The sequence below is a fragment of the Cloeon dipterum genome, chromosome 4, assembly GCF_949628265.1.
Source record: "Cloeon dipterum chromosome 4, ieCloDipt1.1, whole genome shotgun sequence".
NCBI classification, from domain to species: Eukaryota; Metazoa; Arthropoda; class Insecta; order Ephemeroptera; family Baetidae; genus Cloeon; species Cloeon dipterum.
In genome coordinates, this window is record NC_088789.1 from 5,402,802 (window position 1) to 5,429,800 (window position 26,999).

Below are 26,999 nucleotides of genomic sequence, written 5' to 3' on the forward strand. Positions count from 1 at the left end.
GACGCTTTCATTGGATGAGAAAATACAAGATGATTTATTGTTATCATGTATGTAATAATATACTGCAAATATGTACAATTTCCTCTTTTGAGCTCCACCGCATGGGCCACGGCCTATATCATAATATAAGACGCGCCATGGCGGCTGAGTAACAAGCAAAATATCAAAGCATGCTTGTCCGAAATATACTCGTCGAATATCAATCAGTTTGGAATAAGGGCATGTATGGTGTTATACAGTGACAGGTGTTACAATTTTTCTTTCTTTCAATTTGCTCTCAGCTCCCTCATTGAACGTCTTGCACTCGCCTAGATCAATTTGATGCACACAATCTGCGCGTGAGAGTTTGTTCTGCTTTGAGAATATACATGTCTATTGATTTATTTATTCATAAGAACACTCTTAACAGTTAAGCGAGACGGATTCGAATAATTTAAGTACACGCAAACTCAACGTCGGATGAGTCGAGATAGCTGAAGCCGAAAAGAAAGCACATTTCGAACGACTGACGAGCTCTTAAAATTTGGAAACTTCATGATCAGTAAAATACATGTATATTCAATACCGTAAGTGAGTTTATTCATATAGTTTCGATAGAAATAGTCTCTCGCGTATCGTGAGATAATTAATTTTTAATATATTTGCCTAGCTACTATGGTAAATTTCTTTCTCGCCACGTCTCGAATCCAAACACGCGTGCTCGCGTTTATTTGCAATACTGTAGTAAAACCTACGCACTACGTCAAATTTAACGCAATATAACTATCGCTATTTAGTTTATTCAACCACTGGAATGAATAGTACACGTGTGTGTGTGTGTTTGAAAGCGGATTTTCGCAACACAACTAGCGCCCCACTCGCTGAGTCGCAACGATCGGCGGGCTTCACAGGGAAACGACACTCACTATTTAAATTAATTGATTGAGATTGACCACTGCAACTTCCAATTACTTCAATTATGAGAACAAAAATCTATTTTTTTATTTGCGTTTTGCAATTATGTTTGAAGCCGTCTCATTATCATCACTGTTCATTTGCAAGTTTTTAAAAAGATTTCTGCTCTGATTTTACAGGTAAAAATTTATTTCATTTACTTTTCCAAAATAAAGAATCTGATCGTGGCAATAAATATTCGAATTTTATATTTCTCGTGGAATTACTTCAAATGAAATTTCATCTCATAAAATCATACATCGGAGCAAAAAATCCTGAAATCTCCAAAGTTACAGTGACGCCATCAATTGGGCTTTGAACATAAAAGATTTTTTATTTTTCCGATTTTTCACTCTAGATCAGAGATTGAAGGTTGCGGGGTTCAGCCTCCAGTATACCCGGTCGATCCACGGTCGAGGAAATCAACAAATTAGCTCAACTATGGTAAAAACAAGATAGTGTGTGTAATATAATTGATTATTACCACTACAAGACACATTCACTCCTTGGAAAACACAACCAGATGCGTGATATGTGATTGTCAGCAGGACAGACAGACAGGGTTCGTTTTCGCTCCGAGTACAAAAGTCACACTCGCCCAGGATCACAATGTTTTTATACTTCTCTACAACATTTCGATTTGCTGCTGATATGTCATTTTGCAAGCATTTAAATCGGGGAAGGCGGAGGGGGGAAAGGGGCTGAATTTCTAAATGCAATTCCGAGAGGATTATCGAGAGAGGCGCGCGTTCGACGAAAAAATAATAATTCGGTTCGTACTCCGGCTGTTATTGTATTGTTGCACGCACAGTTCCCAACAGGATTATTTACGTAGATTTCAATTAAATTTACAAACACGCTAAATTCGTGTTACGAGAAACAAGAGAATGCTGCGCGTCGATGCGTTATTTCCAGCCAGCACACTTTCAAAGACACATAGTTGAGCATTTCTAATATTTTTACATAATAACAATGATACACGGTGTTAGTTGTACATAAATTGCCGAACTTACAGAACAAGCAGTGCGAGAGGAAAGTCAACATAAAAAATATTTAACAGAGCGAATTATCAATCAATTAATCTACACGCGGGATTTGATCTTAACTTGGCGATGACAATTTATAGGGACTAGATAATTCAATAACAGAGTCAAAAGAACTATAAAACGTTGTCCTAGCTCTATTTTGCGTATTCAGAATAAATAAATGAATAAATAACACTCGCTCCTCGGAACACGAGCTTAAAATCGTAGTCATCGCAACAACGTAATTGCTGATTCATTTTTCTCGCGTTCCTTTTGATCCCGATCGGCGAAAAGAGATTCAGGGTCGCGAATCCAAAGCAGCAGATCGAAATTCGGACACAAAAATATAAATATAGGGTGTGATATTCGTATTATTTTTAAGTTTATCGTAAGCGTATGTAAGTATCCACGAGCGTACTTTTCAGAAAATACTTGCGTGTATGGAAAGTTTAGAAATATTCTCTTTCACACACTCTCTGCTTCTCCCGTTCGTTCGACTAACAGGTGAGAAATATTTTACGTTGTATAAAGGTACAGACGCTCGAATAGAAACAGTATTTTTCAAAAGAGAACATATCTGCTCTTAGAACTGAAAATCTGCGAACAGCAATTAAACACGCACATTCCTCCAAGAACATTGTCCACTTTCTTTACAACGAAAAATTAAAGCATCTCCCAAAGCTTTATTCATAAGATGATCGAGTTTAGTTGGCCGACACACACACTCTACTCTTATGTGTATTTTAAATTACCTGCTAACTCCTCTGCTGCTCACATCAAAATCCGTGTTTTGTTTAATTGTTATTTCTACTACGATATTAATTGTGTCTGTCTCCAAAAGTGAAGAATGAACTCCTACGGTTTAGCTTAAAACTGTTCCTTTGAAACACGGGAATTAAGAGCGGGGGTGTGATTTTTTTGTTTTTTTACAATTTCAATTGTGTGAGTGATCCCATAATAGCAGCAGCAGCAGCGGTGGCGCTTGAGCCCAAAATAGATTTCTTATTCAACAATTAATACAATTTCTGAGACATGTACAACTTTACTATTTTATATAAGTCTGTGAATTAGATCGATAGTGTGTGTATATATGTGTGTATTTTTGCCAAGAAGTCACATTTTTGCGGATAAAGCTCAAATCGCGCGTTCTTGGTTCGACAAGAGGGGGAAACATGCAAAGGCCATACTGCTTTGAAATACCCAGTGTTCGTTCGCGTGACAAAACAGCAGCTTGAATTTTTACAGTGTGTGTGTGTGTGCACTGTAATGGCACCAACCGACCGATTTTGGTGTTGCTACATTAAGTGAACATGCATCATTTTTAAATCAGGCGCTCCTGATAATTGACTACGCGGCAGGCAAGGCTCCCCACACTCTCCAGAATCAAACAATTGTACGGACGAGGGAAACGAATGCTTTGAAGCGTTTCGAGTGACAAAGCAATGAAGGAAACTAGCATCTGCATCTAGTGGCCGCGTTAGAGGAAATCATCAATCGTAAGAAAAACCGCCTTGACCAAATTAAGCACCCTTGTTCGCGCGACAGAGTGGTAGGCCCACTTTCTCTCAGTAGGCCAAATCGTTTTTCTTTTTAGTCATCATACAGACAAAAAATGAAGGCTGCTGCGTCAAAAGCGAGTCGAGCGTGCACAAGAGAAGAATCAACTGCATTCCCCGAATTTGGTCATCAATCTAAAAATTTTCTCACATCTGATTTTTGCTTTTGGTTTGTTTCATTATTGCCGAGGTATTTCTTTCTCTTCGATTTTACATACGATGGGCGCGTACATTCCTTCTTCTCATTGTTGAAAGTAGAAATCAATCCTTTTTAGGAACCACTTAAGTAGTATATCAGAGCACAGTGTATCAGAAAAATACATTTCCATCCTCATCTCTCAGTCCATCGATTAGTTTCAAGTGTATTACAATGTACAATATAATATATGTATACGTAACAATAGAATTATTACTGATTGGTCTTCTCTTTTAAATATATTATAATTATATGCATAGTGCTAAACGTTTGCGTGAGTTTTAGTCCGTTTTTGCTTTTTGTAGAGCGATTGGGTGAGTGAGCATTTTTGTCTTCATTCTTGTGGTGTTCCGACGACAGATCGGAACGGCTGTCTTCACATTGCTTTTTTGGCTAACATTCGACTTTCTTTCTCGCAAGAAACGGGGCGCAGGGAGGGCTGCGAGGGGGCGGGCGGGGGCACTACCTCGTCGGGGGCATCACAATTATCGCCTGACATCATACCACTGTCTCCATGTCCTCTGCTACCTGCTGGAAATGCTCTTGACCTGCGAGAACCAGAATTCAAAATATTGAATCAAGTAACACTGGAAAAAGTGCTGATATGCAATTTATCTTTCAATAAGAATGCAAAAATAAAGAAGTTAGCATTCTGGAATTGTTGATGATTGATACAAAATAATTTGCTATAGTCAATTGGTAAGCTTTTTCGGGTTGAATCATATTGCTAAACATTTTAAGTGTACAAAGTGTCCGTTTCTTCTGCCGAAACCAATCATAAGCTCAGCAAAAACGATGCAAACAATTTTATAACAATTACTGCTGTCCTTTCTATTGTTTTAAATTATCGTATTGACATTTTTTCTATTACATATAGCTCATGGGAATATGGGATTAACTTCGGTTTATTTCTCCAAAATAAGTCATGAATTAAAAAAAAATTTAAACAATCTTCAATCAAAAAATCATCAAATGTAAGTTTAGTGTCCTAAAAATTGCAATTTGACTATGGCGTTATCTGCCAGCAACGTTGAAACTGGAGATTGAACGCTAATAACTGAGTGAATTAATATAAACTTCCATTTAAATTATTAAATTAATATAATCAATTAATGAAAAATTTTGAGTCCCACAAAATACTAATAAAATTAAGATGTCCAGTCCAAGTTTAATTTTACTGTCATTGCAAAAAACCGTAAGTATTTAAAACAAATCTAAATTATAAATTTTATAATTCAGCCGAAAACAGGTATATCATTCCAAAGGTGCAACCCAATTTGAAAATGAAGTGCCCCTGGAGGTCTGGCTATGCATTCCGCTCGGCACGCGCGACACGCGGGTTGCATACATCGCTAATTTTTCACTCACTTTCGAGGTAGGCCGCGAGCTCGGGGTCCTGGACGCGCTGGGCAAGGTCTCGTGCCGTCGTGCCCTGGGAGTCTTGCATGCTAATGGACACTCCACCGGCTACGAGCATGCAGCAGATGCGGCGCTGCTTCGCCTCCGCGGCCTTGTGGAGGGCAGTTTGTCCTCTGCAAGGAAAAAACCAAGTCAATTCAGTTTGTTGACTTGAATAAAGCAGAGGTCTCTCTCACTTATCGTTGTCCACCATGTTGAGAATACTTGGCGGGGCAGTGGCGATGAGGAACTTGACGATGTCTTTGTGACCGTATTTAGCGCCGATATGCAGCGCTGTCTGACCTGACGTATCAATGGAGAGAAGCGAGAAGCCCATCGAATGTAGGTCCTTCAACTGTGGAATGGTTTTAAAATCTTTATAGGTTTTAAATAAAAACATTATTATTCAAAGACAGAAGCACTCAAGGCTTTTCAACTATAATATATGGCAGGGGTACTATTAGTTATGAATTCGATGAAACAGAAAATGATGGTTGCAAATTGGCGCGGAGCTCTTTTTGCCAAGGGGCTAATTACTATCGACGTGCATGATAAAATGTAATGTTAAGAACAAGGGAAGCAGCGCAGTAGTAAAAGATGCGAAACATAGTTTTCAATGTGGCACATACGATGAATTCTGGGAAATTATAACATGAAAAATTAACTAGACCCCAGGGAAAATTATTTTCAAATTAGGTTTAAAATCAGCTTACCATTTTGAGATCACCTGTCTTGGCCGCTTTGAGAACACTCTCAGAATTCTTCTCCAGCAAGTTGCTGCAACAGAGGAAAATTCTAAGACTGCGGTTGATAGAGGAATGGTCTGAATTGAGCTAGTTCAAAGAGTGCACTAGAATTGACATGATAAAATGGAAAAATAAGTGGCCTCGAAACTGTTCTAAAAGCGTTGCATTTATCCGCTTAAAATATGGTTTTACAAATGATGGTATTATTATGAACCGTACAGAAGCTGTCCAAAAATGATTGCTGCGATGACGATCTGTGCCGAAATCTGTTTGTGTCTTAGGCTAAAGGTCAGACTCACCTTAATTTATAGTATTCAAGTCCAAACAACCGATCATAGATGCTGGCATGCAAGCAACATAACACGCAGAACGTAAGAATCATGCACACTGGTTTAGAAAAAGTCGACAAGAGGTTTTACAAGTTTTGGAAGAAAAAATCAAAAAGAAGATTATGCCAATGATCGGTGGGAAATGTTTTCGTCTAGCCCAAGATGAACCGGCTTCCTAGTCTAAACAAGCAAAGCTCGGAACGGCGGACAAAAAATTTGAAAATCGTCGCTTCGGGCGGAGGGGGAATCAATTTTGCCGAGACGCCGCTCTAGGTTTCGCTGCTGTTCATTCGAGAGACCTACCTAGGGAAGGTGTGGGATAGCCTTAATTTAGAGCACTCTTCGATCCTGATGGGCGAACTGTTCCTCCTGATCACCGGCGGCTCCTCTTGGAGCTCGGCACCGTTCTGCTCCTCCTCCTCCGCATGCTGCTGTTCCTGCTCCTCCTCCTGCTCCTCGAAGGTCTGCAGCACCTGGTCCAGTTCGGCGGCAACCACCGCCACGCCCTCCCTGATTCCGCCACGATTTCTTACGATTTCGAAATTTGCTTTTTCTCTAACCGCAGCCGAGAGAGCAGCTAATTTGTAAAATGTACACGCGTGGGTTGTATTTACAAAACACTCACATACAAAAGCAAAACACAAACAAAAAGTGGAAGGCCACGCACACTCTAACTTCAGCGGCCTCGCGCTGCTAGGTAAAAGGGTAAACGCACGCAAAAAGGTTTTCTCGGGGGAAAAAACTCAACCAATCATGTTAGCAACTTGCTGGTGGGGGAGAGAGAACAAAAGCGAGATGGTTAGAGATAGAGAGAACAATGTTAGTGAGATAGACAGAGAGACTTATTTTTGACACACTTGGCGGCGCAATTGGAATTTTAGTTTACCTGTCGAGCGGCGATTCACCGTCCACCGGCGATGAGATTCGCAGCCTGACGCCGTTGGTGCCGGTCGGCGTCACGATGCCCTCGTCCTCGGGTGTCTGCGGTAGGGTGGGCAGCTCGGTGTCCAGCACCAGCAGCTCGTCGCTGGCCACGTCCATCACGTAGTGCAGGTGCTCCTGCGCCTTGTCCAGCCGGAAGACTCTCTCCGCAGTGCAGCCTGAGCAAACAAATCCGTTTGCCACACGTTAATTTTTGCCGCAATATCGTTTACTGAGACGGGAGTAGGACGACGGTCGTGCAGTCCGCAAAGTTTTAATGCACCAATTCGAGCAGATCGCCAGTCCGCAATCCATGCCCTTGGCTTTGCAACTCAAAATCTGCCTGTCTGATTTCGCAAAGTATGCAATTTTAAGATTAATTTTAAGACTCTGAGAACTGAACGATGAAGGTGCTGAATGAAAAATGTTCTGCATAATAGCTTCCAGGATTCGCAAGAGTGCGCCTTTTTCCGGTAAAAACACACTCTGCATAGAAAAAACTAATTCTGTCAGGGGTTAAATTTCCTTGCGTTTGTATAGCAGATGAAAAATACTTTATGTTGGTTGACCAAAAAATAAATTTTAAAACATTAATTTTTAGACAATACTAGTTTCACAACAAAAGCTTTTTGAAAGTTTTGTATAATCGATCGCTGTCTTCTTTGGCTCAAGAAATGAATTTTATATGTGGTAAAAACGGAAAAAAATACTGAAAACAAAAACCTTGGGTTTTTTCCAGCTGGTTATTTTTTTTAAAATTGTCCTGGTTGAATTCCAATAAGGACTTTGAATTTAAAGCTCAGGATTTTCTAAAACAGTTAACAGATATTGCGTTTTGCAATTTTCACATTGTGAATTGAATCAACATGCCAGGTGCGATTAAAAAATGAAAATGAAAATACTCATATGAATTTTCAAAGAGCACTCACAGTCAACAAAGCACCAGTCTGCGGACAACCTGGCTGCAGGGTCTGAGTTATCCTCCTGCAGCTTGACGATCATTTGGCGCACCTGCTCCAAATCTGCGGAAGGACTGACGTCGATCGTGCCCAGAGTGGTGGCTGCGCATTTATAAAGAAAAATAAATTACAATGCACTTTCTTGACGGTCGCTTTTGTAATTTAGTCACCTCTCTGGGTCAGGACATCCTTGTCGTAGTGATGCTGCTCGTAGTCGGACATGCAAATCTTCTTAACGGTGACCTTGAGTTGCTCGAGGGCGGTTTGCCTGGAAAAATCACAACAGCATCTTTTGAGTAGAGGGATGGAACAAATATAATTCAGGTGTTTGTGATCCAGAAACCGTTCTAAATGTTTTATAGCCAATCCAACTCCCGTTTAGTAGAAAACCGAACAAAGCACAACAAGTTAAAAACTGTTGTTACTTCGCATGTGAACAAGTCAGAGGAACGGAAGGTTGCTTACTGTCGGGACTAGGAAGCATTGGGGTACCTAAATAAAATCTGTCACAGAAACATAAAAGGAAACGGCATGAAAAAACAGGATTAAAACGGTGCAAAAACGGAATACTCACTGGCTGTTGCCCTTTCTGCCTCTGCGCTTGGCCAGCATGCTGGCCTTGTTCAGGTGCGTCATCGTGATGATGGACGGGTTCAGTCTAGCCGCCTCGCCATCCACCTGCATTGGAATCGTCTTGGACGTCGTGATGCATGCCGATTTGCACTGCGTTATCGTCGTGCCGTGGCCACCAGCCTGAAGTAATGGCTGCAAAAAATTATTCACAATAGAAAAAAATCTTTGCTTCAAACAGTTTGGTAAATAAAATCCGGTAATATTTAAAATTTGACAGAATTTCTTAGATAACTTGAGTCATAAAATTGAGAAAGAATAAGACGTAACGAATTAGCTATTTTCATATATATTTTTTCTTGCTGCTTCAACATTACTCTCTTAGCTAAAATAATCGGTTAAGTACCAGACTAAATAATATGCATTGAATTACTACTTGGATTCTTTAGACCAAAGATCATCGCTTTCGAGATATTTTGCACATCTCCTCTATACTCTCTGTATTGCCGAATAATGATAAAATGATATCAGTCGAGATTAAATTTGACGCAACTAATTACCAGGTCTTGATATAAAATTGGTGGTTTTTAAACTTAACGAGAAAAAACTTGAAGCAAACTCAAAATTTATAGTAAAATTCAAAATAGTATTTTGCATTATTTCAAATACCAAAAGATCGATCGTAATTTAATTTAGGGTATTTACCAACTGATAAGTAGTAAGGCCGATAACTTCCATCATTCCGTCCTCGGTGGACTGCTCGTAAGCGGCGCCGCTCTTGTTCCAAGGCCGAGTGCCACCGCCGTAGCTGCAAATACAATTTCACGGTAGTGAATGCGAAATGAGATGCAAAGAAAAAAGATGCTGACCTAGCGATGTTGAGGAAGACGATCGCGTGGACTTTGTGTTCTTTCAGTTTCGGCGTCAAGTCTTTGCCATCGCACTCGAGCTTGACAAAGTCGGCCAAGTCCTTCCACTTTCTCTGCAGCAAGTCCTTTCCTCCCGCTTGCCCGTAAAACATTTTATTGCGGAGGCGTGAATTGAATTTCTCCGGGTGCGCCTCTGGGAAATGCAAGAACAATTAATTTCCGGCCGGACGACGAACTATTCTTCTAGGAATTTCTGCTGGAATTTATGACCTCTTGACTCGGAAATTAATGAACATCTCAATTGGGACTGTGAAGAAATACAACTCTAGAAGAAATAGTAAGAGCATGGATATCTATTGCTTGGGATTGAAGGAAGCAAATCTTCTTACGTATTTTGTATTTTACAAACAAATTTTTTTTATAGTGTTTCCCCATTCTCTTTTACAATGTTTATCAGTGGTAATTTTATTGTCATCATTATAATACCTCTGGCCTCGTGGAATTCCAAAGCGATATGAGCGTCGACGCCGAGCGAAAAGTAGTTGTTGACCACGTTTAGGGGCAGGTTTTCCTTGCCTTCCTCGTTGGGTTCCGCGTTTGGGTTCTTCTCCACCTTTAGGTCCCACCGGTCCAGCATCACGATCTCGCCGTCGGCAATGTTGGACAGGATCTTAGAGATTGGCTCGTCAGTGTAGCCCTGAAAGCAAAAAACCCAAAATATATTGAGAGTGCGAAAACACAAAATAGTTCCTCATTGGCCCAGCTAAGGGATAGTTAATTTGACGTAGCCTTGGTTCCATAAACAAATACAAATTTAATGACGTCTCTGGATTAAAAATGAGGCTTTATCTGACATAAATGAGAGAATTTGTGCTATCTGATGGTCAAGGATTAAATGAGAAATATAAAAGCTTCGCACAAAAGCCACCATGAATGTAGAAGCGAATTGACTCTTGTCAGTTCTTGAAAATGTCTATATCAGTACCGGATTGTAGGAAGTTTCCAGCTTTAGAATTCACCACAACACCTCAAGACTGGCTCCAAATCAGAAAAAGTGGAGAAGTTTGTAAAGACGAGTCGAATGTGCAGTTTTTGCACATGCCGAAGTCAAAAAAGGTCAGAATTGACATCAACAAAGAGCACCCAGATGATGAAATTGATGCTTGTGCCGAAAATGAAGGACCATGGAACTCAAAATTGGACTCCTATTTCTCATCTCAAAATGAAAGGTTGAGTATTTTGAAATTTTTAAATCAAGTGTAAGTTTAAAAAAGCTCTTTTTTATGGTAGCATGCCAAGAGGCATATTTTATGAATTTTAAGAGCCAGGCATATGTTGGTTAGAAAAAAAATATTTTTCAACAAACTAAATATTGCAGATTTCAAGACGCAGAGTTTGTTTTTGACAGTGACTGGACTCTTACGGACGTGCTGAAGCTTCCTTTTATGTTTGATAGTGTGTAATTATTGAAAGAGTGAAATGCAAGATGACATAATTCTGGACCATTTAATTGTAGATCAGAACATTTTCAAAAAATTCGTTATCGCATTTCGAAATCAAATGGAAAAATTTACATACGAGGCTTTATCAACGAATCGACCAGTAGTGGATATGGGTATCGCCCAGAGAGAAAAATTAGTGACAAATTACGGTTCATGTACAGTTTTTTATCTTGTAAGTAATCGACCATTGATCCTGATCCTCTGACTCTCTTAATTATTGTGGCAGCCTCTCGGGATATTGAACCAGACGTGAGCAGCCCTATTAAAAACCAAGAAACTCGCACTTTGGTGACATACTACAGCGCTTTGGGAGAACACAAAATGTTTTATCCTGCATCCGTGGACGGATTCGACAAAGACGTTGACTTGGAAAGCATCAAGGGTGACACAATTGCGCAGCTCAAGTTCTTCAGAAAAAAAGATGGAAGTTATGTTGGCTGGTGAGTATTGGGAAAAATTTTCGTAATAAATTTATTTATGTGCTATGCAATTATGATTTTTTTGTTGAAATCGAAAAAGTATAATCGTATTTATTTAAAGCTGTAATTGATTTTTCAGGCGTTCATCTCTTAATTATTGGGCAAAATTAATGGTCGCTCAAGGAAAACTGATAGCTGGATACTACAACATTCAGTTGAATGATGGAATAGTGAAAAGTTGGAAAATACTCGACGCAGAACAATTGTACAAAAATGTTGAGGTAAATGATAACTAATCAATATTACTTTTGACACAACCGTTTCATTTTCACTCATTTTTTAGAGCTCATGGGAGTTTTATGAGAAGACTCCCCCTCCTAGCAAATTTTTGGGCATAAATTTCCTCAACGATTTCTTGAGCTTCTTAAAAACCGAGCTGCAAGATGCAAAAGCAAATGAAGTGTACGAATTTGAGTTTGACGCATCGGACCCGGCTCGAGAAGGAAAATTGAGTCTATTTGAATATACCTCTGAAGTTCCTGCGTGGTTCGACTTCCGCAGTTTGTAAATCAGAAATTATGAGATGCTAAATAAAAAATTTCTGTCATCTTCAAGAAAACCCTCTTGTTGTTGTTACATCCGTAGAAAAAATTAATAATCATTCCGAATTTCTGTCCAATAAAATATTGAAAATTTTACGTACCATTTTTGGTTTATTAATTAATGACACATCTCAGAATTATCATCAAAGTCGGTTTATCTGACTTGCAATTAGCGTAATCGTGATATCTGGAGGCGTCAAATGATATGAAAATGGACAATATAAAGTATGTGCTCAATTTGCATCAAGTCACTGTTTGGCATTACTCTGATTGGAGAAAATGTCTTTATCGATACCGGACTGTAGAGATTTCCACGAAACTTCCCAATTGAAAAGACTGGAATTTATTGCAACGCCTCAAGACTGGCTGCAAACTAGGAATAGCGGAGAAGTTTGCAAAGACGAGTCGAGTTTAAAGTTTTTGCATCTACCGGAGTCAAAAGATGTTCTTATCAACCTTAAAAGAGAGCACCCTGAAGATGATTTTGATGCTAGTGCAGAGGATGAAGGACAATCGAACTCTACGGTGGGCGCAAATTTTCTAAATCAGAACGAAAGGTATTTTTTTCTAAATACATATTTTTATTTTTAGACCTGGGATACAAAATATTTTTAAATTGCAGGTACCAAGACGTCGAGTTTGTATTTGAGAGTGATTGGACACTTGCAGACTTGCTGAAGCTACCATTTAAGATTGATTCAGAGTAAATACATATTAATACATTTTTCAATTGAATCCATTAACAGTTTCACGAATGGTATAAAGGAAAGAGTGGTTAAAATACTTTTCCTTCCGCATTTCCAAATCGGAGGGGAAATTTTTCATCGTTCAGAGCTCAATCGACGAATTAATCATTCGACATTCACCAGAACAAAAGGCAGAAAAATTCGTGTTCATGAACAACTTTCTATCTAGTAAGATACCATGCTATTTTATTTTCCAAGCACTGAATCTTATACCGATTTTGGCAGCTTCGAGAGACGCTCAACCAGATGGAAACAGCCCAATTAAAAACCGAGAATCACACACTTTTGTACTGTATTATAGCACTTTGGGTGAGCACAAAATGTTATACCCCGCATTCGTGGATGGATTTGATAAGGACGTTGACCTGGCAAACATAAAATGTGAAAACATCGCGCACCTCAAATACTTCCAAAGAGCAACGGAAAAATATGTTAGCTGGTGAGTCTAGTGTGATTGCTTTGTACGCCAAGAGCACCAATTCAATGAATTTTATGCTTTTTAATTCACTTAAATTTATGTCTTGATGGATGCCAATGAAGAAAGAAGCACACGAAGTTGTCATAACAATTGTCAGAAGAATTAAATTAAGCTTTTTCGGAGTGTAGCGAGCTGTTTATGTATCCATATTTTTACAGAATGGTCCTCAAGTTATCGGCAGACGGGACAAGAAGCTCATGAATTGGGGGCTTCAACCAGCAGCCGAAATTAATAGAGTAGGAACTTTATGTAGAAATATGGAAAAATAAAGAGCTCGGTACAAACCGAGGAATCTACAATTAATTCTTCTGACAGTTAAATATGTACTATAGTGACTTATATTTCAGGCAAACTTGGAGCAACTTTTGGAGTAAAATCATTGTTACACAAGGAAAACTGATTGCTGGGTACTACGACATTCGGTTGCAAGATGGGTTAATGAAAAGTTGGGATTCGCTCGATGCAGAACACATATACAGAAATTTAGAGGTGAGAGAACATTGACATTTACCGTAACGGCTTGATTTTAACTAATTTTCTTTAGAGCTCGTGGGAATTTCATATGAAAACTCGCCCACCAAATAAATATTTGTGCTTGAACTTCCTTAACGATTTCTTGTGCTATTTGAAAACAGAAATGCAAAATGCTAACGAAAACGAGATCTACGAATTTGTATTCGACTCAACAGACATATTTCGAGAGGGAAAACTGAGTATTTTAGGGCTCACCTCTTGAGTGGCAGCATATTTTGAGTTCCGCCGTTAGTGCAACAAATATGATGGGCATTTCAATTGAAATAAACTGTCTACAGCTAACAACAAAACCTAGATATCTTTTTCAAACCTGCAAACTATTGCAAACACAAAGTAAACGAGCTTTTGAGGTGGAACTGAGAGAGAGAATAGTTTGCATGCGGAAATGCACCTGACATGGGACGCAGTGCTCAGGCGAGCCAAGGAGTGAGAGGAAGAGAATAACAGAGAGAAGTGCGAGCAGGAGTAGAAGGGCCACCGTGGACGGCTGGCGGGAGGCCGGCGGCGGCAGGACGCGCGTCGCCAGGAAGCCCAGCAAGGCACACGTGCCGCACACGAAAGCCTTCTCACGCCGCCCGCAACTGTGCTCGTCCCCCTGGCAAACAACACCACAACCACCGGCGTCTTTTTTCAGTCTCAGAAAAAAATTACGTTCAATCCGAGTTTAAAATATATGAATTGAAACGTTTGTAGAAGGAATTTGATTGGAAAATTAAATTGCTAATCTGCGAATTGTACGCCTGGCAGTTGATAAAATGTCCCAGGTAATTTTATTTTGGTCAAAAAGATGCTTCCGTGTGCATTGCAATTATTATCAAAAAGTTGGTTAGTAAAAGCAAGGGAAACGAAAGGACACAATCACGATTGTGAGAAAGCGTACGCACACGCAAAGTAAAATCGGATACTCACGCCTCCCCATCCGAGAGCTCTGGCGAGGTCGTTGCCAGTGCCGAGTGGCAGCACGCCGACGGCCGGCGGCGGCGAGAATTCAAGCTGGTCGAGGATCGACAAGACCCAGCCGACGGTGCCGTCGCCTCCGCAAGCAAGCACCCTCAGATTCGGCACCTTGCGGAACATTTCCAGACTGAAACGAGAAAAGAAATAGGTCAGTGAGTCGCAGGATAAAGCGTATGCAGCCCGTGCAACACTAATCCACAACCGGTTGCCTATCCACCAAAATAGCTAACAGATTTGGGAATTTCATCTATTTTTACAATAAAAAAATTTGAATTTATTCGAACTTACTAGGCGTTCTGTATAAATTCAAAATTATTTTCGATAAGAATGACAGAAAGTGATAATTTACAAAATTGTCGTAATAATATAAACATACTTGTTTCCAAGGGAATTTTAAGTTAATTAATTTTAATTGTAAAATATCGTTTTACATAAAAGCACTGCTCACATTAATATTAAATTACGTTTCACGATGTTTGAACACGTTTATTTTCTTTTCGTTTTAACCGCAATAATGTAATAGGAATCTAAACTGAGGGTTTCACTCACCCCATTTTGGGTCCTCCTTGGGTTAGGTCGAAAACCTGTCTGGGATTGAGCAGCCATTGGAACTTCTGTAGCAGCTTGGCACCCTGGTTGCCGCCTGACTTCGGGTTGATGAACACTATCACGGGTTTTACGGTGACCGTCGGGATCGGTTTGATCACAAATGCTCGCTGATCCGGCTGAAACGCGATGGATTGCGTAAGAGGGAGATAAGTCGGTTAATGAGCAGGGCACTTACCTTGTCTTTGCTCTTCTTTTTGCTGTTGGTCTTCTTTTTCGGAGATTTGCGGAGACTCGACTTGAAGCTCCCTCCGCGAGGCAGTTTCACAATCCATGACGGAGGCACAATAATGCTGGAGTGAACTCCTACCAAATTTACATTTCAACAATAGTTCATTAAAATTAAATAATAATAGATTCTATTAATCGAACTACTAGAACGAAAATATCCCATGGGACATCACGGTAATTTAAATTAATTTGAATTTATAAGCTTTAGAAAGGATGGGTAGCTAAGCTAAAATTTGAAGATAAATATTGGGGACCAAAATTGCTGTGAAAAAGAGTGATATGAAATGATTTTCCTTTTAAGTTTTCATATTTGCTGCAAAATCTAAACAGGTGAATAGAGAAGCAATTTTTTTTATAAATTTTGAGGTTAAAATCGTTACAATTAAATTAGGAACTTTACAAAAAATGAACTAAAAATGGACCCGGCAGATCAACTCTGATAAATACTCGTTCAAAACAAGGGACAAGGGCATGACAACTACACACAACGACTAAATCAACTTTGACTTCCACACAATTCCAGTTGTGCGGTCTGCATTCCCTCCAGCGATCGGATGCCGCCGCTCTAATTAACATTATTAAAACGAGATCAAGCGGGGCCAAGCATCACCGCCACCAAACTCGCCGATCGCGCGCTTTATTTACTTTGGCAATTAGGTCAGAAAACAGAAACAAAACGCGAGAGGGAGGCAGGAGTAATTAATTTCCGAGCCTGCCAGGAGGCTTTCAGCAAAACAAAGCAGCGCGGAGCGAGCCTTGTTTCTCTACTTGAAAACAATTTAATCTGCTTAATTGTTGTCTGTGCAAAGCAAAATTGTGCCCCCAGTGGAAACATGCAGGCCGCCGGCGGGTCCTGCTGCCCTCCCACGCCGCTTTTAATGACACAGCACTCGAAAGGGCGTTTTGTTTGCGCTTGTCGAAATTTAGTATTTGCTCGCATGTAAAAGAAAAGTGAGCCCTGAAATTACGGCGCAAAATTCACACTACGCTCCACGGAATGGAAAAAAAACTTTGCATTTAGGTTCAATGAGCGAAATCGAACACCCACGATTGGCGTTCAAACGGTGCGCTTTGGTTTCATATATATATTCAAAGTGCTATTTTTGAGATCACGCGTCTTTCTCTGCTACGAAATTCAACCCCTCGTCTCACGAAACACAGCAGAAAAGATGAGGATAGGAAATCCGTTAAAAAAGTGATTTCGATCGAGATTTTATAGACACTCAAAGTTCGTCGAAGCACGCAAAGCTTATTTTGACTATCACGGCTCTCCTGGGTGCGCGCAAGAAGCAAAAGTGTCGGGTTTAAGCTTGAAATCAGATCCGCGTAGATGTTGTCAGGTGAGAGCAAGATTTCCCAGCGTGCCGCCGCTAGCTCACAGACAAAATTAATATCGATTTCAGACTCAACAGAGTCAAGAGATTTAAAGTCAGGAAAAATTAAACATTTTTGCGCAGTTTCCTCTCAAAGGCGGTGCTAAAGGAAAATTGGATATGCAAGCGGGGAAAGTTCTAGTTCCTTCAAGCAACGAGTTTCACGCCTATATTGGACGTCAGAAAAAGCAGTTTGGTGGAAGCAGCCCCAAAATATCTCCCAGAGCATTGAAAGTGCTCGAGAAAAAGGGAATCATCTAGAAAAAAGTGCATAAATCTCAAAGTATTCCATATAACATTTTTGTTGCTTGTTTCTTAAAAAAAAGGAAATTGCATCTTGCAGCACCGATTTCAAATTTAGAATCAATGTTCATAGGGCTCACTGAATTCTACTCACCTAAATCACATTCCTCGCCTATCTTCTGCAGGTTGAAACACGAGTCTTTGTTGTGATAGGCCGTCTTGCACCAGGAACAACTGATGGCGACAATATCCTTTGAACTGAACGACAACTTGGACTGGAACGACTGGAACAGAAGAGCGTTCTGCGGTTAGTGGCTTCGTGGTTGTGGCCAAGGCGTGCATGCATTTATTTTCCCCTGATGTGCATGCATTATGATTCACGCAGCGACAGAACGAAATTTGCATGCCTGGCGTTCCCGTGCGAAGGTAGCGGTTGGCCTGTGCGAACGGCCCCTTTCATGTCTGTGCTTTTGACGGCGCCTTTTTCGCTTCCAGATTGCATCGCTCGCCAGCAGCGCTGACAAATTTTTGTTCGGCGCTCACAATAGAACATTAAAAAATGCTGATATCGTTGTGACATCGTAAAACGATGTTTTTTTCAAAAGGGAACTCGTAAAATATCTGGGTAGCTGCGTTTATAATGCTATAAATTTTTTATCTCAAAATGTGTTCTCTCTGGAATAAATTACTTTGGTGTATGAAATAAAAACAAATCCGGGAAAGAAGTAAATGAAACATTTGAGTTTATAAATAAAAAATAATTTCAAAAAGTAACGAAAATGACTAAACTCTATTTTCAAGAAATTTTCCTAAAATAATTTCCATCCAGTATGATTTCAGTATAAAAGTATAAAAAGGTCACATGAGAAAAGCAGCTTGGAGGAAGTAATAGCTTCTGAAAATTGGACCGTCAGTGCTGACTTTCGCCTTCAAGTGCAAAGCTCAATTTCGCGCGCAGTGTGCCGAGGAGGAAATTAAGCAATATTTGCGAAACAAAATTCATACAGCGAGAGAATAATCCTCTCTCGGCTGGCGCGTCTCATTAATTCGAGAATCCGACGCGGCGCGAGCGGGCGGCCGGATCTTCTTCTTCTCTGGCTCGGCGCATTATTCCTGCTCATTTGCGAGTCGCAAAATAAAGAGAGAGAGAGAGCGCGAGCGCTATGAATTAATAATGGGGCCAACTGCTGCGCCAGATAAACCACTCGATGCGACACGACTCCCAGCTAAAAGTGCCTGCGAACTCGCCAAATTGCAGCTTGCTTGCTTGCTTCATTATTAGGGGGTGAGTTTTAGGGGCGGGGGTGAGAATTGCGTGCTTCACAATCCACAAGGCGTATTCAGTGGCGCTTAACTGCGTAGAAAATCTTTGAAATTATGGAAATTCATCTTGATTTGATAAAAAAATTATGGTTACTATCAGCATACGCAAAAAGAATATTTAACAAAAATTCGTGGTTATAGGAATTAGCTGGTCAATTTTTAAACAGGTCAAACACTAAAACTAAGAGAGATGATAAATTGGCTCTACTCTGTGTGGATATTAACATCAAGTAACACGTGGAATTTTTATTAAAGAACTACGCTTCCTACGTTCCCGCACAGGCCTCAGCAGTAGTACTTCATTTGCAAAACAAAATCTACCACATTTTAACTGCAGATGATTCTAAAGCACCAATCGTTTAAAACTATTGCCTTGAGCACAATCAAAGTCTCCGCCACTCGCCATCCCTGCGATACGAGGATAATTTCCATCCAATTGAAAAAGTTTTTTTTCAGTTCTCAAAAGTTGCAAAGATTTTCAATGAATTTATCCTCATCATCAATAAAAAATATAACTTGGACATCGGTTGATAACTCCATCAAAGCCTATTTCTTGATTTGGTTTGGTCTGAATCATTGGTGGAATTTATTGTCAGCAGAAACGTTATACCAGAAAAGCTACCCTTGGACGATGATTAAATTTAAGCATTAGTGTCGCGTCGGCGGAGTAAGATATTGGAAAAGGACACTTTGAGAGATTTTCTGGCTCATCATGTAGCGTCGGGATTGCATTGTGGAAATGAGATTCTGCGCGGCGGGCGAATGCGAGCGAGCGAGCGCCGAGTCAGTGCTCTTTGAGGCCGGTCGGCCGTTCTGCTGATGAAATGTAACGCGCGCACGTTTACTTAACCAGAAATGGCACCTTCAAACACATATATGCCATAGCGAAATGAAATCGGCCGTCCGTCCGTCCGTCCTCAGACCCTTTAACTTTTCATCTGCGACGTAGGAAATGGCGGGTCTCTTTTTTATTCCGAGCAGTGCGAGTTCGATTTTTGCCGCAGACGTCGCCGGCCGCGCGCCGTGTTTAGCAAACATCGGCGGCTATTTATTTTTCGTATTTACTGATTTTCCGTTCGCACAATGCGACAATCAATCTGTAGGCAGAGCCGAGCATAATAATCCTGTTTGCCCAGCCGGAAGAACAGCGGAAAATTGGCCCTTTGTCGTCGCACGTGCACGTGCCATTTTCTGCTATCTTGATTTAATTTGTACCAACTTTCAACGACGAAAGGCTCTGTCTTTGTCTCCCCGGCGCGTGTGTTATGACGAGACCGCGCTTTAACGCTCTTCGCAGCAGGTACCGCGGATTTGAACTGGAGTGACGACTTCGACCTACGAATAATTGAGAAATTGCGACTCGGCTGCGGAGATCAATCAAATTAATTAATGGCGACGTCGGTTGGAGACGCTCCGACGAACTTTCTCAACACTCCTCGAGGATGAAATGAGACACAAACTTGGCCCGATACGTAATGCCACTTATTCGAGTTGAATTGAACACGAGGGACGTGGAGAATACAAGATCTGTTCAAGAAATTAGATTCCTCTCAAGTACACTAACGTTGATTACGTTTGATATATAATTTCAACCATGATTTAACAAAATTCCGTGTCGTTTTAGTGAAACACGGGCGCTGTTGGGTTTATCAGAAACAAAGAGCCAGGAACGTTTCAAGATTGTATTTACCATGGTATTAACATTTATTTATTTACTTTAAAAACGAGCTAAAGAAAGGTTTAAATTTAGTTTAGCAACACAAAGAAGAAAAAGAAGCATAATATACTTGGGGTGCTGGAATCAAGGCAAACACGACCTTTGCGAATTGCACACACGAGTTTCTTTGTTCAAAGCTGTTCATTGTAGTGTACATAACGAAGTACTCCTACTGAGTATTTGCTCCCCACTGCGTCGTAAAACATAAAATGCGCAAAAAATGTCCACATTAGTTTTATATTATAAATAACCATCAGCGCCACAAAGTATTTAAAATAAAACAATTACTAAAGAATTTCTTTGTTCTCAAACCAGACGGTTAGAGCACATCAAAGCACTAAAGTTTAAACAATTAATTCTTTATTGTAGCGTGATCAGAAGAAATTAATGAAGCTATGGAATTTTGATGAAGTGTTTGGTCAGCCTTTTTTTCGTTTCGAATGCAAATGAGAAAGAAAGTATCTTTTTTATTTCCACGTAGAAAATGTATATTTGAAATTTTATAGACTCCATTTCCCGACTAAATTCAATTTTTCCGACGCGAAATTTATTTCTGGCAACACTTGCCAATTATTCCAGCTCTCTTCATTCGACGCGTCAAGCCTTTGCGTCGGAATTGCCAAACATACGTATCCGCTGTGTAGCACAGACGCGGAGCCTCAAATAAATTATTTCGCTGTGATTTACGAGAGAGCGGAAAGAGCTGACACAGTGAGCGAGACACTGTGTGTCGCTTGGCCCATTTCTGTCAAAAAGTTTGTCCTTCTCACTCGCAATTGATATGCAGAATAATCGAGTTTGATTTACCGCCAGGCAGCACTTAGCACAAAAACTAATTTCACCGTACGGCGATTATTGACGTCAGCACGACGCGCGCGCGGGCGTTTTGCAAATTAAAATTCCTTTGAGAGCACAAAAGAATGCGGCCCATTCTTGCTCTCGCAATTAAAGGCTTCTTTCCTCGCCCGAGGCCCGCGGAAAGTTTGTTAGAGAGGGTGGAAGGGATGGAGCGAGCGACTCACCTTGCCGCACTGTCGGCACTTGCCCTTCTGGGAGCGCCGGTGGACCCAATGGTGCTGGATGGAGGTCTGCTCGCGGTACTGCCGCACGCCCACGTCTCGGAAGGTCGGCTTGCACGTGAAGTTCTGCCTGTCGAGCAGTTGCGAAATGCAGCCCGAGTGGGCCACGATCCGGCACGCGGCACACTTGAGTCTTGGTCCATGCCGCTGCAACAAAACAACAATAGTCAGTCAAAATATCTAAAATTTGCTATCTTCAAAGTAATAACTATCATTTCAGGGAAAGTTATTGAAATTTTTTAGCGCTCGATAGGTTCAAGAGTTTAAAACGTGTGTTTGACTAAAGATCTGAAATTGAGATTAGAGTTTTCTCGATTAAACGACGATGATGTTATTTTTAATCAGTTTTAATCACATATGCGGAATGAGATTATAATTCCTATCAATGACCTCACTTACTAAAACTAGCATTTATCTCGACATTAGAGGGTTTCTTTCTTGTGACTCATGTATTAATTTGGTACTCTCTTTTTTAATTATATTAATGAAATTTATGACGATACCTATTATATCAGCCAACAGGAGCAGTAACTAAAAAAATCGTATGCTGTATTTAGCTGCATCCCTTACATTCAACTTTTAATAGTGTTGTTCTTTACTTCAGAGAAATATTATTGTTGGGAATTGTTTCATTAAAATTTTGTTTTGCTTTTATTATTTACTATTATAAATTTTTTTACTCAATTAAAATTAATTTCTCTGCTATTCAGCGTTAAACATATTCAGCCTTTTTCAGCACACAAATATCTGGTATTAGGATTAATTCAATTGAAAATTACCTATCTTCGAAGTTTGTAATTCCACATTAAAGGATGGGCAGGGAAAAAGAGAGTCAAATGAATGCAATCGATTATCACTGGCATATTTGGTTAATTAAGTCTAAAAGAGAGGAATGTGCTCTATATGCTAGTAACTTGTTACATTAACAAAATATTGGTTGATCGAGAAAGATGACGGTCTCAATTCACAACCTTCAACTGTGACACTGGCAATGAAAGCAGAGGATTTTATTTGGAAAATTCTAGTCTCTCAATTTAATTATTGATGAACACATTATTTGATACAAAAATTGCACAAATAATAGTTACTTGGAAAATTTTAAAATGGGTTGAACCAAAAATAAATTTTCCGGCCAGGAATTTCCATTATTTTTATATTTATGGAAATCAGAGTAAATAAGGGATTACAATAAAATGCCAAATGGACCGGTTATTGATTGTTTTAGGTTTTGATCAGGAAATATAAACTAGACCTATCCAAGAAAGTTACTCATGACAGTTGCCTAGACCCTTTACGAAAAATAATAGTTTTGTTTCAGAGTTTGAATCGTATTAAAATTACAACTGTTGCTCTTTAGGCTAACACGTAAAGTAGCTTAAACTCAAACTTCCTGGCCTTCACCTGCATATTTATGGCCAATTTAAGTTCAAAAAGACTCTATGCCGTTTATTTTGTGGGGTGAAGGTGAAGTGTGCATATATATAAAGCATAATTTATGTGTCACTTTTACGATCAGGGGGCGGGGCTGAAAATTTCGAAACGCGCTGTTGAAGCATTTCTGGCAGAAAGATAAAGGCATAATTTAAGGATCCACTGTATGTAACAGAGATTCTGTGTCTTTTTTATGAGCCACTCTCCGCGGGGAGCGCTTCTTTGGTGCAGCCGGCGCTGGCGTTGCGCCCAAGACGAAAGAAAAAATAACTTTCTCTCGCGCGGATACACAAACACGAAAATGTATTCTTCTCCCGAGGAGGACAGTAAAAAGTTGAGCAATAACGTTTAAACTCGCATACAAGCCGTGCACGAAGGGCGACATCATTAGGCGCATAAATTTTTTACGACACGAGCAGACAGGCAACTAGCAGCAGCCGATTGGAAATCAACAGTGCAGTTGTAGTGAGTGGAAGGATTTGCGAGGGTGAACTTTCAATGTGTAGAACATAGAGGGTAGAGAACTGTAGCGTATTGAGAAAGCTTCATGTCATTTTGTTTGGGTTCTTTCACCCTTTCTTGGGAGCGTTCCAAAAAGTTTGGCAATATATTTCGCGAAGTGCTGATTTGTCAGAGCTTTAAATAAAACATTCAATGTTCGTTCCTAAAAAAATTCTGCTCTAGTGTTTTTAAATATGAAATTCAAATTAATAAGAAATCAACTTTCCGGGAAGGGAGATTGAAGAAGCTCTCCAAATGGCAGCATGTTCTGAGAAGAGTCCACTAAATCGAAATGCTCCAGGCTAAATTACGTGTGGAGAATCGACGGTGCAAAGGTTGGCCGCACAACTCACCTGACATTCAGAATCTCCAACGTAGCAAAGGTCACCAGACGCCGAGGTCGGCACCCACAAATGGTCCCCATTGATCGCGCCCTCGGCCCAGTCGGGTGTGGAGCGCAGTTGGCGTTCGCCAGCAGGTGCCGACTCCCCTTGCACAGCTTTTCTGCAATCACAAGAGAAAACCAACAATCGGTTAAACTCGCATCAAAGGCAGCTGCATTGCTATCGTCGTAGCACAAAAACCAGACACAAATACAAAAGAAAATCGAGGGGCGTAATGGCGGCCGCCGAGAGATATGATAAGTCGTTTGCAATGGGAAACGACGCGAGGGCGGAAATGCAATCTGCAGTGAGAGAGCCCGCGGGAGCAAAGCGCAGGATACACGTCTGCCGCGCAAACTTTAATACTGCTCGCAGGATCCGACACAAATAAGAAAACTGATAGGAAACTGTTTCCATTTCTAGCGTAAGGTTGACTCCCACATAATATCAACATCCAGTTTCATTAATGTTAGCAGGAGCTTTCCAAAGGAATTCATTTCCTTCTGGTAACGTCGAAAATACCAAATCGATATTTAGCTTCGTTTCCTTTTACTGTAAGCCAATTGTACGGATTCCTATTCCTACTTATTGCCAATCTTTGCAGTCCACCAAACAATATGTTTTTACCGTCGTTTCCAGCAGGCATGAAAATTGACCTAAATCAATTACAAACTCACGAATAAAATTAAGGCACAGTGCTCACGACTTCGACAAACTTTTAACTCTGTTCCCGTAGCGGAGGAGACTAACTTTCTCAGTGAATCATTTTGATGCTATAACTGGAACTCCCCGACGCGAATAAATTTGGGTTCCTCGGTTGATTTCGTGGCTTAACTTATGGCATCGCGCAAATTTTCTGAGTTTACGTTCAACTTTTCCATGCAAAAAGCTTTGACTATGTTACTGGGTCACTTCGTGCTGCCTCAAACCCTATTAAATTATAATTTGGCTTTTCACCGGACGCAAAAAAGCGCCTCTAACGCGAGCAGCCAAAATACGGACTAATGGCGTAATGATGTTGCTTGCGATTCAGGTGCTTTCAGCTGGGAATGCAAGTTTCACCGACACGCAAATAATCAGCATCCATCCCTCTCTGTCCGTCCGGCCCGAAACCGCTTTTGTATGCGGCGCGAGTGGCCAACTTGGCACAGGGCGGAAAAGGCCGTGTTTCCATACTGAATGGGATATGAGCGGCTTCGTTGGTAAATTTTAGCTTTGATGTGAATAAATGGGCCGTGCAAGTGTGGTGGCATTATTTTACAAGACACGCACACCTCGTAATTTTGCAGTCACAATTTTTGGAGAGGACTTGCGTAGGACTGTGGAAACAATTGACGTCAAGTGAAATTTTGTGTGTAACGCAGTTTTAGTGTTGGTAGGATTTGTTTATCATCCTTGCATTAATGGCATGAATTATAATACAGTGCTTTAACGTTTTGCGGAAATTGTTGGTGGCGTCATTTGGTTTCAAGCGGTCTGAATAATTTAGAGCTCAATTCGCTATACAGCTTTTGTAACATAGAAATACATGAATAATGATCTGCGATGCTAATGGTCTGCCTACTCTACCTACACTTCTAATAAATCTATAGTGGTCAATTTTAAAGAGATTTTCGGGAGGTCGGGAAATGTTTATTTAACAAAAAAAAAATCATATTTTAACTATGCAATCCTAAATCCCATAGCTCTCTTTTTACACTTAAAAGTCATTTACAGGTTTTCCATAAATATAAAACTTCCGAAATGTGTCGTGCCAGCGAAGAGTTCACCGCTTTCGAGTGCGTGCATAGACGAATCGATGTCGAAAAGTATATATGCATGATGAAGTCGAGGGTCGGGAAGGGTTGCAAGAGGAAGAGAAAAACGATCGGCTGAGTCGATCGCAGGGAGCGCGGGAATTCGTTTGGTCTCGGTGCAGAAACAGCAGACTTCATTTATCGCTGCCTCAAAGGACTGTCTTTTTAATGGTGAAAATAGCCCTCCCTCTAGCGGCGTGGTTAATTCTAAACTTCTTTGTTTAGGCCGGAATCGAATTTCTGGTTAGCGCTTTTGTATGCTGCCAGGCAGTTCTCTTCCTTTGTCGATTCAACCCTTTTTTCTCCGTCTGCCTGGCATCGTTTGTTCGCAATTGGTTGATGGAACAAGATAGAGAGAGCGCTTTATTTCGCTTTTTTTATTGTGCTAGTCTGGCGAGGAATTGCATTTCGCCAAGCGTCGAGCTCAATATCAATTAAAATGATCTTAATTGAGAATGTGATGAAGTTGCTGCTTTAACAGGGACAGTAAAGCAAAATGACAGTAGTAAAAGGGAATGCAGACAAAAATATTATCAATTGAAACACACATATATCAACTTTATTTTTGCTATGAATAAACACAATTGGCCATTTCTCGTTGTAGGATTTATTTAACTCAACTAAGGATTTGATAAATAATGCAGCCATAATAGCCATAATCCTGAGAAACAACACATTTTTCAGTCGGTACTTAAAATGGCAAATTTAGAAATAATTTTACGTTACATTTTTGCTTACTTCAATTTTAAATTATTTTATTGTATATTAAAAACGTATATGAACCAAAATAAAGTTAGTAGTTTTAATACATATTAGGGCTGTGGAAGTGTGGAGGTTTTCTTTGAGCGAGATGACTTCATCTATAATGGGTACATTTTCTGTTTCATTTATCTCCACAAAAAAATTAAATAAATTTATCGCTGAATCATTCTAGTGTCAAGCTAAGTGATTATTCCAAAAACAGGACATTATTTTCTGATTCGTGTTAAAATGACAGTAGCAGTCAAGCGCAACAAATATTTGCAATTCAATGATGAAAACATGACTAACATCAGATATATGAAAACAGAAATCCAACAGGTTTTAGCGTGACAAACTGCAGTGCGATTATCGGATTTTCACTGCGGAGCAGCTGCTCATTCCGAAAAAGGTGCGTCGGCGGAGTATTATATAATAAAGTTTAAGCAAAATATCCAGCACGAGCAGTTCACCTCACTTTTTACGCACGCTTCGAAAAAGAAGACGGGGTCGTTAAGTAGAGGAGAATGAAATTACCGCCGGCAGTCTTGGAAATGAAGTTGCAAGGGTGTGCGGGCGAAAAAAATCTGGTCGCTGCTTTTCACGGCGGCTGGGAATTCAAATTACAGGAACGGGCGGAAGACGAGAGCAAGAGAAAGAGAGACTTGAAATTACCCGAGACAAAGTGAATAAACCTCTTTTGTTCCCAACTCCGCCATTTATAAGGGCCGAGGAAAAAGATTCGCACCCCTTTGCCGTTCCTCTTGCCGCCGGAATCAACTCTTTAGAGTCAATATTGCGACCCTGGCGAAGCGAGGGAGAAACTTTTGCGACTGTG

General features: G+C 40.3%; 2 protein-coding genes across 10 annotated transcripts in view; one reads left to right on the top strand and one right to left on the bottom strand.

Moving 5' to 3' along the window:
* Positions 1-5: 5 nt before the first annotated feature.
* LOC135942983 (eye-specific diacylglycerol kinase-like) overlaps positions 6-26,999 on the bottom strand; it is a 112,945-nt gene continuing 85,951 nt past the window's right edge. For 5 of the 9 annotated variants that reach the window (XM_065489363.1, XM_065489365.1, XM_065489358.1 and 2 more), the window contains 20 exons: positions 23,598-23,748; positions 21,256-21,459; positions 17,348-17,477; positions 15,525-15,652; positions 15,290-15,465; positions 14,693-14,867; positions 14,175-14,378; positions 9,989-10,199; positions 9,503-9,695; positions 9,339-9,441; positions 8,638-8,828; positions 8,234-8,331; positions 8,034-8,165; positions 7,070-7,283; positions 6,487-6,693; positions 6,154-6,195; positions 5,822-5,885; positions 5,306-5,463; positions 5,079-5,242; positions 6-4,258 (listed from right to left, as the gene is read on the bottom strand). In XM_065489363.1, coding sequence (XP_065345435.1) covers positions 4,209-4,258; positions 5,079-5,242; positions 5,306-5,463; positions 5,822-5,885; positions 6,154-6,195; positions 6,487-6,693; positions 7,070-7,283; positions 8,034-8,165; positions 8,234-8,331; positions 8,638-8,828; positions 9,339-9,441; positions 9,503-9,695; positions 9,989-10,199; positions 14,175-14,378; positions 14,693-14,867; positions 15,290-15,465; positions 15,525-15,652; positions 17,348-17,477; positions 21,256-21,459; positions 23,598-23,748 — 2,995 coding nt within the window. In that variant the 3' untranslated portion in view covers positions 6-4,208. Of the gene's footprint in view, positions 4,259-5,078; positions 5,243-5,305; positions 5,464-5,821; positions 5,886-6,153; positions 6,196-6,486; positions 6,694-6,780; positions 6,951-7,069; positions 7,284-8,033; positions 8,166-8,233; positions 8,332-8,637; positions 8,829-9,338; positions 9,442-9,502; positions 9,696-9,988; positions 10,200-14,174; positions 14,379-14,692; positions 14,868-15,289; positions 15,466-15,524; positions 15,653-17,347; positions 17,478-21,255; positions 21,460-23,597; positions 23,749-26,999 lie in introns of those variants that run through there. The other 4 variants (XM_065489359.1, XM_065489360.1, XM_065489361.1 and 1 more) reach the window with 4 other exon arrangements.
* LOC135942986 (uncharacterized) lies at positions 10,378-14,073 on the top strand. The gene is made up of 10 exons (XM_065489367.1): positions 10,378-10,731; positions 10,881-10,961; positions 11,019-11,176; positions 11,231-11,444; positions 11,563-11,704; positions 11,767-12,582; positions 12,648-12,939; positions 12,997-13,210; positions 13,597-13,738; positions 13,794-14,073. The coding sequence occupies exons 1-6, from the start codon at positions 10,472-10,474 to the stop codon at positions 11,989-11,991; spliced, it is 1,080 nt and encodes a 359-aa protein (XP_065345439.1). The 5' UTR covers positions 10,378-10,471; the 3' UTR covers positions 11,992-12,582; positions 12,648-12,939; positions 12,997-13,210; positions 13,597-13,738; positions 13,794-14,073.